Here is a 12,297-nt window from a genome sequence, read left to right on the forward strand (position 1 = left end):
GGGACCGTCGGGTTTCCCCTCGCTTCGCCCCCGGCGTCTGTTCTGCACACGCTGTGCATCCCCCGACACCGATTTCTTTTTTATTTTTCGGACAGGTTCCTCAAGCTTTGAGGTTAAACACATGGGAAGTGGGAGTCGGGCCCCGGTGGCCCCATGCTCTGCCTCGGGACGGGACGGGACGGGACGGGACGGGGCCCCCCCAGCTGTCCCCCGACCCCTTGGATTTTCTCAATGGCTTCGTTCTTACGCGGGAAAGCGGCGGCGCGGCCACTCCCCCTGCTGGAGAAAGCCACGCCCCCGCCCCGTAATCCCCGCCCCTCCCCGGGCGCGGCCCGGCCCCGCCCCGTCGTGACGCCATCAGCGGGCGCCGGGGGTCGGCGGGCGCCCCTGGCGGCGGCGGAGGCGGGGGCGGCGATGGCGGCCGGCTCGGTGTGGAAGGGGCTGGTGGGGCTCGGCCTCTTCGCCCTGGCCCACGCGGCCTTCTCGGCGGCGCAGCGTGAGTCAGCGGGCGGCGGGGGGGGCCGCGCCGATGCCGTCGGCGGAGGGGGGGTGGGGAGTGCGGCGCGGGGAGGCCCGCCGGGCCCCGTCACCCGCCGGAGCTCCGGGCCGGGCCGCGGCATCACCGTCACCATCACCGCCACGGCCACCATGGCTGTCCCCGCGGCACCGCCGAGGCTGCCGGCCCGGGGCGGACGGAGCGGGGGGAGCGCGGGGCTGCCGGGCGCGGTGCCGCGTGCCCCGCGGCTCCCTCCCGGCTGGACGCGCCCGTCTCTGTGTTGCAGATCGCTCCTACATGAGGCTGACGGAGAAGGAGGACGAGACCTTGCCCGTGGACGTAAGTTGCAGCGGTGCGGCGCCTCTCGCAGCTGCTTTTGGTTTGGTGTCGCGGGCAAGCAGCAAGGGTGAAGTAGTTCATAAATCGCGCTTTGGCTCGAGCTCCCGCTCTCCCAAAGAGCCGCTGCCCCAGCTGCCTGCGGGGAGAGCCAGCCCCGGGTCCAGACCTCCCTCCGCTCCTGGAGAGCGGCCCCGGAGCAGCTGGCCCAGGAACGCCCCGAGCGCAGCTCACGCAGCCGGTGCCTGCGTCTCCTGCTTCGCAGCATAAACATCCTCCTCCCTCTGGCTTTCGTTGGCTGACGTGTGTTTATCCAGCGGGGCTGCGCGCCCGTTTGATCCCAGCACAGCCTGCTTCAGGAAGAGGGTCTGTCTTGTTTTATTTGCTTGAGATTTTTTTTTAAATTCCGCTTCAGTTATTACCTGTTCCATTCTTGCTTAATCAGAAGGGCAAGGAGGTCAAATGCCCACGACAGCCAGGCACGGCCCTGGGACCGAGCAGCATTGCCGGCGCTGCACGGCGCGTGCTGGCAGCCAGCTCGCTCCTCGCAGAGAGCGTGAGGCCCTTCGGTGCGCGAGAACGCCGGGCTTTGTGCGAGGGATCCTGCCGAGGAGCCGCGTGAGCCGGTTCAGTCCACGCGGCACGGAGCGGTGTCAGGCGGCTGACGCTCCTGGCAGCTCGGCCACCCTTTTGCCGCGCCTGCGTAGGCGGGTGGTTCATCTCCCCGTGCCTCAGTTTCCCTGACGTTGGCTTGCTGTACAGGACGTACTGTCCCTGGGTGAAAAGCGCAAAGGGACACTGAAAGATGAGATTTTTTTGGTAAATATGAAGAATATCTCGTAACGTGTACGTTGCATTGTGCTTCCCTCTGTTGCAGATAGTCCTTCAGACTCTGTTAGCCTTTGCAGTTACCTGCTATGGGATAGTACATATTGCAGGAGAATTTAAAGACATGGATGCCACTTCAGAACTAAAAAATAAGTATGTTTTATTTCTTCTTTTCATAAACACCTGTATCCGCTGCTCTCTGTACAAAGTGAACGCTGTGAAGGAGCTTGCTCTCTAGCTCAGTTCTTCTTAAGTGCGTGTTGTAGACAGTAAGGCGGGGGGAGCAGTCACGCCTGCGAAAGCCAACAATGTCTTGAATTTCAGAGAGAGTTAGGTACCCGGAACAAACTAAATAAACTCTTTGCTTTTCCTCATCCAAAATCCTGCTGTGCAGAGTTGGTAGAGGAATGAAATGCCGACGTGGGAAGTAAGAGCTCAGCAGTCACAAACTGCCGTCGTGAGATGGTCTCGTCGACTGCGGGGCAGTGTGCCTGGCTCGCCCTCTGCTGCTCTTTGCTTCTGTACGAGAGCCTGAATTCTTTGAGTCTCACGCTTCAAGGCAGAGTATCTGAAAGAGTTTGAGAAAATAAGGGATTTGGAATCGAGATTTTTGAAAAGGGTGTGAAATTGGATGGGCAGACACGGCCTCTCTGGGCACTTCCAAAGACGCAGGGGAGTATGGAAAGCAAACAAGCTGACATTGTTGTGTTTCACAGCGTTTACCTAAAGCCCTTGGCTTCAGGCAGAGGAAGGGACGGCAGGCTGACAGCAAACAGCGTCGCGGTGTTAACACCAGTGACAGCTGAGCTAAGGCTGGCACATCGGGTGCGTGCAGCGAGCCGCAGGCCTGGGTTTGTCAGTGGGCTGGAGGCCTCTGCGCGTTGAGCAGTCGGTATTTGTCACGCTTGGCTTTGTGTTCCCTCCATGTTTTGGTTTAGGAAACTTACAAAGTCAGCAAGAGTTTGGGAGTTTGGGAACTTACATTTCTGTGTCTGTGAAAGCTGGTGTGCCCTGGACTGACTCTTCCAAAACCCCAGTTCTAAAAGAGTATTAACGTTGACTTTTCACATTTGTTTTGAAGGACGTTTGACACGTTAAGGAACCATCCGTCTTTTTATGTATTTAATCATCGTGGTAGAGTATTGTTCCAGTCCCCAGACACAGTGAATTCTTCTTCAAACCAAGATGCTTTGTCATCCAGCTCGTCACTGAAATTTCGAAAACTTGAACCTCTGCGCCGCTAAGACTTTTACAGATTATAATAATAATCCTGGACACTGAGATGTAATATTGAAGTCGGGGATGTAAACACTTTTTTAATTTCTGGAGCAGTATTTATATTGATCTTCCAGACTTTATAAAGTATATATATATAAACTAAGGACCTTCTTTGTACACTGTTAATGAAAATGACTGAATTGTGAATTGGCAATGCAGTGTAAATTATTCTGCAGTTATGCTGTGAAACACATCTTCAAATTTTCATATATTAAAACAAGTTGCAGCTGACTTAACTTCAGTTAAAACAAAAAGCAAGCTAGTTTTTACTGCGATTAATGTTGTTTGACAGGAGGGAATGTTCGAGTGCTATTTATTTTCTCAGTTTGCTTGCACTACAGTTTATGGAACTCCTTCAGAAATGCTGTGTGCACTGCATCACTTAACAGCAGAAAGAGGGGCAGCGTCTCCGGTGCCTAGAACGCCTAGGAGACCTGCACGGTGTAGGCACGGGAAGTCAAAAAGATTGCTTTCACTTTTATTTTTTTACAATGCTGAAACATAGTTGTGTGAAGGGTTGTTTGGAGTTTTTTTCCCCCTAGTTTTTCATTGTCACATTAATTTCTTTGTTGCCGTCCTTCGTTTAAATGTGAACTGCCTGGTGTTGCCCCAGGTTGCCCGGGACGTGGCTGTACGTTGGGTGCCTGCGAGGGGGAGGCAGCTTGCGTCTGTCGGTGTAGATGATCTGCCACGCTCAGCTCGTGTGCCCCCTGTGTTCCTGTCCTCTGTGGTTGTGAACACGGGAATGTTCCTCAGATGGCTGAACGCCGTGTTCACAAGTTCCTGAGTCATCTTCTGTGAGAAGTATTTAAGTATCAATGAGAAATACCCGTTCTGTTGGCAGGCCGGGGGTAGGGCCCAGCTGTTTGCTGGCACTGGCACAGTACAGGTAACCAACCGGTCGTGGTGGAACTCTACCCCCTTTCTGCCACCAGAGCCTTTCCATTTGATGTCTTTTTTTCCAGCTGAGCCCTTTGTTGATTTAAGATTCCTGTCTTGATTTCATGTATTAGACAGATGCTACAGTCCTTAACCCTTACTGATGTCTGAATTCTCATCCCCCCTCAGGGGCCGAGTCAGCGCTGGCGTTTCTCCTGGTTTGGCATTTCACCTGCCTGGCATAGCCGAGGGAGGGTAGGTCGAGGTACTGATGGGGCCAGCTAGAATTTTGCCTTGTCTGAGGATGTCTCGCTGCTGCCGTGGAAACTCCGCCTTTTGTCCTGGCATCTGTTGGTTTTTTTTAAACTGTAAAGAACTGTCAAAGTCAAAAAGCTTAGCAAAAAATACTGTGTAAACCGAAGCCTCTTTGTCTAGCTCTGCCCGTCCTATGGAGTGGGTGCCCCAGTGCTAGAGCAATATCCGTAGCTGCTGCTCTACAATCACTCTTCAGCACCTGGGTTTGGTTAGAAAGGGTTACTCTGCCAGCTGCAAGCGTCCGAGCTGCCGGATCACTTGCTAAAGCGTCCTGGTTCCCCCCTAGCTGGTGTCACAGACGGGCTCCCGCCAGCTGCTGTCACCAAAGGCCTCAGAAATAGCAAGTACCAGGTCAGCCCTCTGTTGCAGACAGAGCTCTGTCCTTGGGGAAGGGGGCTGCTGGGTGGCAGCTGCTGCGTGGAGGCGAGGGTTGAACGTTCACCAGGTGACCTTGCGAGGCACAGAGGGAAGACAGAGGTAGCAGAGGGAGGGAGGGAGAAGCAATGCAGAAGGTTGGTATGCACTGTCCCGGACCGGTCCTGCAGCTGCAGTTGGCAGGGAGCCACGTGCAGAGGGTCTCTTAGAGCTGGGCTGCTCACCCTCCATGTCTAGGAAGCCCCCTTTGTGCTACCGTGAGGCTATGTGGACCTGCCCGCGGCAGAAGGTGCTGCTGTGGGACAGGGCGAGGGGAGAACATCGTCTGCTGCTCCCAGGGGGTCCTGCTGGGAGCACCCCCTCGGCTGCATCGGGTCTGCCCCTGTGACAAGTAGCCTTACTCTTCAGCAGCAATGGTTATATCACAAAGCTGTACAAATTATTTTTTCTTATTGATCTCGCAATGTCCAATAAAAATTGATATCCTTAAAGTGCTTGGGAGTTTGTTTCATTCTGATCATCCTGGAGCCTGCTGCAGCAAATCCCTGATGACTGACTGTTTAAAAGTGACCGCCTAGCACTGACAAGAAGCAGTTGCCTTAAGGCAGCTCTGCGTGAAAGTGCATGCCTAGCCTGGTGTTCGTTACTACGAGGTAAGATCAGTAGTGGGAATCGAAATGGCATGCTGTGAGTAGCCGAACAAAACATTTTGGAGGGAAGTGTTCCTGGCCAGGATCTGCCTGCCTTTGAGATTCCTAGCTGACATATCTGACAGAGCCGAGGTCTTTTCTGTCTTCCATGTAGCCACAGTAAGGGCTTCTCCACCATGTGCTAATGCCCCGCTGACCCACGGGACAGGCTCCTGCAAGGTCTGGTATTGCAACAGCTGTGGGGGGAAACGCTGAGCCTGCTCACAGGGCTGGAGATAGTTAAAACCTTGGACTTGAGCAAGATCGCTTTTCATTCTGTTCTGCTTTTCCGTTGGGGGAGGTTGAAAAGTTAGCAGAGGACTAGAGGAGTTTGCTTAACCACAGCGCCCGTGCCCGTTGCGCCCGAGCGAGCGGCAGACTCGCCCTTGGTCTGCTCACCGCGCCGCTGCAGCTGCCCGCGTCCAGCACCCAGCGCGAGGGTGTGAACACCCAACCATCGGTGTTTTACGGAACGGGCACCTAAACCAGCTCCCACAGCTAGCTCCGGCCTACCTTGCAGCGTGCGGTTCTTCACCATGAGCTTCCCTTCTTCAAAAGCAAACCAGAAGTTGTGCCAAGGGCTTCTTGGACCGGACCGAAGAGTTTCCAGCCTCGCCCAGTGCGCGTGTACTGCCATCACGCCTTCAGTTGCTTTGGTGACAGGAGGGGATGTTTCTACTACATTAAATACTAAAAAGAAAATACGTGCTGATAATTTGCATTCATTGCTGGAGTGGCAGGTTTAATCTTCATTAATTTTGCCTTTTTTTTTTTTTTCCTGTTCTTCCTCACCAGTCAGTTCAGTGGGGAATTATTCTCTGTTTAAGGAGGGCAGGAGCCACTCAGACCCTCACAAGGCGAGGTGCCAAGGACCACGGTTCGCGTCAGAGATCCTTCCCTGTGGCTGCCCTCTCCATGTGTCCCGATCCGATATCGGGGAGGTTTCGATGCAATCCCAGGAGACGAGATTAAGATGCAAACACAGTCATATGCCGTGCAACCTTGTAAACTTTATTTTCGGTGAACCGGGAATCGGAGGTCTGGCGGGGACGGCAGCGACGGGGGGAGGGGGAGCGGGCAGGGAGAAGACGAGACAGGAAAAAAAAAAAAAGGGTAAAGTCGGAAAAACCCCAGCAGGCAGGTTTAATTTTCATTAATTTTGCCTTTTTCTTTTTTCCTATTCTTCCTCACAGTCAGTTCAGTGGGGAATTCTTCTCTGTTTAAGGAGGGCAGGAGCCACTCAGACCCTCACAAGGCGAGGTGCCGGGGACCACGGTTCGCGTCAGAGATCCTTCCCTGTGGCTGCCCTCTCCGTGTCAGAGGCTGGGGTGGAAGCGCAGCTGGCAGGATTCTCTTCTCCTAGAGAGCTGTGAGGGCTGAGCCGCAGCCCCGCTTGTGAAAAGAACTCCCGGTCACGCACGGCCGGCAGTTGCCGAGGAGCTCGGTGCGTCCCCTCCACGCGTCGGCAGAGACGGAGCGCGCCGGAGCCATCGCTGCGGTGCCGGGAAGCAGCGCGCGGCTGCGAGAGCCACGAGCGCTGCGTGCGAAGGGCGAGGCCGGCCTGCCCTCTCCCCACGGCTGCCGAGTGCCCGAGTAAAGCTTGCTTGGGAAAGCTGTTGGCCAACAGCCCCTGCCCAGCGCTCTGCACCACCAACACGACCCTCTCCCTGGAGAAAGCGGGGAATGCAAATTGCTTTCTAGCTCCAAAATGATTTTTGGTTTCCTTATCACTCGCTTCCCCTGCTCCGGGCTCCCTCGCCCTTCACCAGAGCCGCCCTGCTCTGTCTGAGACCCCTTCAGCGAGGACGTCGCTGTGGGGACACCCTCCAGCCCCCCTCCCTCGAGAGCGGCACCATTTCTGCTCCTCCCCGGGGGTCCGCTGCACCGACAAGCAGCAGTTTCCCACCAGAAGATTCGGGAAGGCTGCGGCTTGCCCCGCAGCATCCAGGGCCATGGCGCTGCCCCCAGGATCCCCGCGGGAAGCTCCCGGGATCCCCACGGGAAGCCCCCCGTCGCCCACCCGCCCAGCCTCGGCAGGGCAGGGAAGCTGGGGCGCCCGTGCCTGTGCCGAGCTGGCAGCCTGCCTGCACGGAGGGGAAGGGCAAAGAAAAAGCTGTTTTGAATGTTAAACAAGCAGAAAAAAACCTTTAATACCAGCTCTCCACAGCCAGCACTAGCAGCGAAGGCAAAACGCTCCTTTGATTTGGCCTTGAGGTTCACCTTGAAGCCGTAATCAGCCGGGGGAGAACCACGGCAGAAATAAATCCGGTATTCCGGCAGGTAAAAGCCTTTTAATCAGCCCCACGTTGGTCTCAGTGCTACAATGTCATTTCAAAACACTTCGGACTGCAACAAAAGCTACATCCTTAAAATGGCAGCTAATTAATTTTCCTGTCCTGCTAACTTCATCCTTTTTCCAGCCAAGGAAGGCAAATGGGAGTTCAGGAGGCAGCGCGGCGGCCGGGAGCCTGGCAGCGCGAGCAGGAACACAAGCCCCAGGGCTCTTTGGCAGGAACCCAGGCCGCGCGGTGTCACGGCTGACCAGGCCATTTGGAAAGGGAAATAGAAAAAAAGAACTAAAAGAGGTGACATCTGGCTTATCAAGCCAACAGCTCACCCTACGCTGGTGGTCCCGGGGAATCCGCAGACCCCCCCCGGGCAGCCACGGGTATTTTCTCCCACCCGCAGCCCGACATAACCCCGGATGCCAGGCAGAGCACCCGGCGCTGGCACTGCCCGGGCTGCTGCTGCCTGAACCAGTTTCCCAGGGATTAGCCGGAGGCACGCCGTGCTGCAGGACTTCACTTTGGATTTTAAAAAAATTTAAAAAAAACAAAGGAAAGAAAAAAAAGAAATTCCCCCTCCTCCGCTGGGATATTTCTGCTGCACGTTTTGGAGCGGTTCAGGGCCAGCCACGCAAGGCCAGTGCTGACATCCTCCGAGCCCCGGCTGCCCCAGCATCCCCCGTCCCCGGGAGGGCTCTGCCGCAGCGCAGGATGCGGGAAGAGCGCCCGCTGCGTGCAGCTAATGCTGAAGCGGCGATTTACTTCCCCATCCCGGGCGCAGAAGCACACAAAACACGACACTCACATCAAAAAGCAGTTTTGGAGGAGCCAGTTCGGCAGGCGCTCCGACGAGCGGCTCGCTCTCCCACGTCCACACGAAGCTGTCGCTCCCCGGGCACTGCCGGAGCCTTCAAGGCACCCCACAGCAAGGCAGCACCTCCCCAGCACCACACAAAGCGCACAGAGGGGAGAGAAGGGGCCAAGTTTTCCACCCTCCTCCTCCAAGACCATCATCTGCTCCTGGTTTGCAGCCCCCCAGCACACACGGATCTCTGCCCAAGGACCTGGGCGAGGGCAGTGCCGTTTCAACGTCAGAGTCACCACCACCACCACTGTGACGCGGAAGCCGTCTGTTGGAATATGGCAGCTTCAGATCACAAATCGAGAGCGGCAGCAGAGCAGGACCTGTGTTCATGTCGGGTGGGAGGGACGCACATAACCTGTGGGGTGCAACGGGGCTGGTTCATGAACCCAGGTCTGCTGCCAGCGTGGCTGGGCTGCTGCCTCGGGGTGGCCCAGGCTGGCAGGAGAGGACAACCTCTGAAAGGCACAGGCTGAGGCATCTCCGCACCCGGCACAACGTGAACAGTGGTCAGGGGAGGTCTGCCAGGCTCAGGCGGTAACGGCAGAGCTCGAAAAGGGCCAGAGAGGAGGCTCATCCCCACCACGCTGTGGGGAGCAGAGCACTGGGACGCTCCGCAGGGATCAGCTCACGCACCAGTTATGACAAGAGGACCGGAAACAGAGCGGCGAGGCACGTCAGACGCAGTTCCAGGACGAGCAGCGCAGACGCCTGTCGGCACAGCACCACAAGACCCCGCTCGCAAGGCACCGACGCCAGCCGCGCGCTGCAAAGACACCATCCTGGGCCAGGTTCCCACCATCCCAAGGAGCTCCCCATCTGCACTCCCGTGCCCGGGGCAAGGCTTTCATTGCCATTTTCAAGCTCTCGCTGGCTTCCTATCGTGATGAGAGCAATCCCACTCACGTCCTTGCTTTCACAGCCCCTTCCTTCTCACCTGAACTGAGGGGGCACAATGAGCCCAGGGGTGCAACGCAGACCCTGGGAAGGAGAGCCCGCTCTGCTTACATCTGCAGGAGTGCCAGATACGGCCACCTGGAACGCAAAGAACTGCTTTCGGCTGCCCCACGAGGTCAGAGCCCCCTCGGGGTGCTGTCGTGTGCACCTCTGGAAGAGCCGTTGCTCAACCAGCCGTCACTCAACCGATCACCCAGCAACAGTTCCCCGTCACAGCCCGGGCCGTGACCAGCAGCCGCCTCTCCTCAGGGGAACTGACAGCCGTTTCCCGGAGCTGGTCTCACCCTGTTCCACCTGCTGCAAGCCGCCGGGACAGCGGCACGGTGAGCATCCTTCCCAGCGCCTCTCGCCACACGCCGAGCCCCTGCCTGCAGCCAACTCCCAGCGAGCCACACGCTGCCATGCTGCAAGTGCCACGCGTTCGCATTCCCGCTTTCTAGCAACACTCCTGCAGAATGCAACGCACTGAAAACAGCCTCTTCCAGAGCTCGTCATCCCCCACCGTCCCCTTTCCCACTAACGAACTATTTGGATAACAGCTTCTACACTCTGCCTGCTCCTCGTTGGCACAAGGAGGAGCCCTGAATCCAGAGATGCCAGAGGAGTTTAAAAATAGTTTTACATGGCTGAGAAAGAAAAGGCACTAGAGCAGCTCAGGTCAGAAGCCGGAATTCGACTTTAAACAAGAAGCAGTACCACCACAAGTGCCTACAGGCCTGGGCAACTTCTCTACAGCCTTCCCACCTCCCTCTTTCCAAGCTCCCCCTTTTTTCCAGCCCCAGAAGCACACTTCCAGCGGAAGGCACCCACTTCAGCCGCTCCGCACGGAACCAGCCAGACCCAGGCTGGCAGGTCGGAGAGCGCAGGGAGGAACCCACCGACACGCACAAGCAGCCAGCGTGTTGTTTTGTGGTGGGATTTCCAACACCAAGGAAATAATTCAGTGCACAAGACCAAATTAGGGCATGGATTTTATAATCATCTTTGCTAGTGACACACTATACGACCTTGGGTAAGTCCCTCCATCCATCTTTGAAGACTCTCTCAGAGGAGTGCCACAAGACTTTAATTAGCAGCCCTAAAAGTACTCGAGATAGTCTGTCTCTCTTCCAAAATAACCAACTGCAGATGAATTGGAACAACCTTATTTTTGAATTCTGCAAGCAACTGGGATCCAGGCTGTGCTCAGATCAGTCACTTCAACAACATAATCAAAGTTAAATGTGCCAGCTGTGCATGAAGGATTTTAATACACTGCATGGACTGGAAAATAGCTCAAAGAACCAATGTGATTTTTCCATGGCTGGGATGTCACTGTTGAGCAGCTGCATTATCATCATCTGCAATCAGCAAAATGCCTTTTTTTTTTTTTTAATCACTTTTTAGTCTTCGGGAAAAGGGCTTGTTTTTATTTCTGTCCTACTTACGAAAACACCGTTGAATCCTGAGGCACCCACTACCAAGAGATCAGGCAGCTACTACAGCAGTGTAGGCTGATCAAAACACCTCCCACTGCCTACGACCAAACCCCAATTACACCGACAGGTTCCTAAGCTTCAAAAGTTTCACCCAGACCGTAACTGCTCACCCTGCTGCTACACCACCACCTCAAGAAACACTGTGTTCATTTCCACAAATCCAGCAAAAATCCAGCTCCGGCTGCCTATCATCACATGTCCAAGACCTGGGATGGCTCCAGAGCCTGGACACTCCGTGGGGAAAACCTGAGCGCAGCCCAGCATCTTCCTCTGCAAGGGCCACCTCTGCACAAGCAGATGGGTCACAGCTGCAAGATAAGCAAGAGGGGAAGTCTTCCAACTCCATCCTTAACAAAAGGCTGAACCTCTCTTTGATATATTCTACGTATTCAATGTTTACAAACAAACTGTAACATTACAATATGCATGTACTTTGGAGAACATGACAAGAAACAGGCTGACCACGCAAGTAAGGCTTTGCTCTTCTAACTACCAGAAGGCCTTACAAACCTCTCCTCCTGTTCCACTGTTCCGCGAGGCGGTAAGTATTTTACAAACAGGGACACACCACAAGGATGCTTTGCAAATGGCTCTCCATCTCTCCTGCCAGCTGCTCAGCTGTGGTGAGTCGAGCACTGGGATACAGAAAATTGCCAGAAGTGCTCAGTATTTTAAGGGACATTATGCAAGACTGCTTGCATTAGAGGAGTGACAGTGACTGAGATGACAGCAAGCATATATAAATGCCAAGGATCCAGCTACTTCTACTGCTGTCAGAGCTGGTCCAGGACTAGAAAACAGCCATCAAATTCCCACTGCAGATGTGGAGATGAAACTTCCCCAAGCTCTCAAAAAAACCCAAAAAAACCTCCAGCAAAAATCTGATTGGGGGTTTCCATTCCACTGCCTTTCCCAGGCCAAACTATTCTTTTGGACTTCATCATAAATTGTTAAAGAGCTTAAGAAATATGCAACTTCTTTGACAGCTTCCCAACTCATAGTAAAGGGCAATTCTGTTTTCTTCACATTGCCACCATTCCTGGCAGACCCACATGGCTTCCAACTCAGGGAAGGCACACGCAGCCACGTTCTTCCACTGCAGCCACGTTCTTCCACTGCGTATGAAAACGCCCTCCAGTGAGTTTAGCCCAAGGCTGCATCAACCATTTAAATCCTTCCTTGGCGCATTCTTCTTCTGAACTCTGAGTAATCAGCTGCTGAAATTACCAGATTTGCACTCCCAGCCTTGCGAAGCATCTCTTGTTTTTAAAACAAGGGCTCTGAACAGACGAAGCTGAACCAGCTTTCACAGCATGCAAGAGGCAGCTGCTTTTCCCATCGACTCTACCCATAACCCACACTCCCTGCCCGATGGACAACAGGGTTCCCACAAAACTGCCACGCTGCTTTAACCACTACCAAGAGAGTTGCAAACACTGTCAAAGCAGAATGAGAGAAGAAATACTCCAACACTAAAGCCAAGGCAACAGTCCACTTTCAAGGATGAAACACAACATGC

General features: G+C 54.7%; 1 protein-coding gene across 1 annotated transcript; it reads left to right on the forward strand.

Annotated features, from left to right (window-relative positions):
* Window positions 1–358: 358 nt before the first annotated feature.
* MMGT1 (membrane magnesium transporter 1) lies at window positions 359–4,998 on the forward strand. The gene is made up of 4 exons (XM_075435770.1): window positions 359–496; window positions 783–835; window positions 1,710–1,813; window positions 2,742–4,998. The coding sequence occupies exons 1-4, from the start codon at window positions 415–417 to the stop codon at window positions 2,902–2,904; spliced, it is 402 nt and encodes a 133-aa protein (XP_075291885.1). The 5' UTR covers window positions 359–414; the 3' UTR covers window positions 2,905–4,998.
* The last annotated feature ends 7,299 nt before the right edge of the window (window positions 4,999–12,297 follow it).

Source organism: Opisthocomus hoazin, chromosome 14 (genome assembly GCF_030867145.1).
Source record: "Opisthocomus hoazin isolate bOpiHoa1 chromosome 14, bOpiHoa1.hap1, whole genome shotgun sequence".
In the NCBI taxonomy this organism is placed as follows: Eukaryota; Metazoa; Chordata; class Aves; order Opisthocomiformes; family Opisthocomidae; genus Opisthocomus; species Opisthocomus hoazin.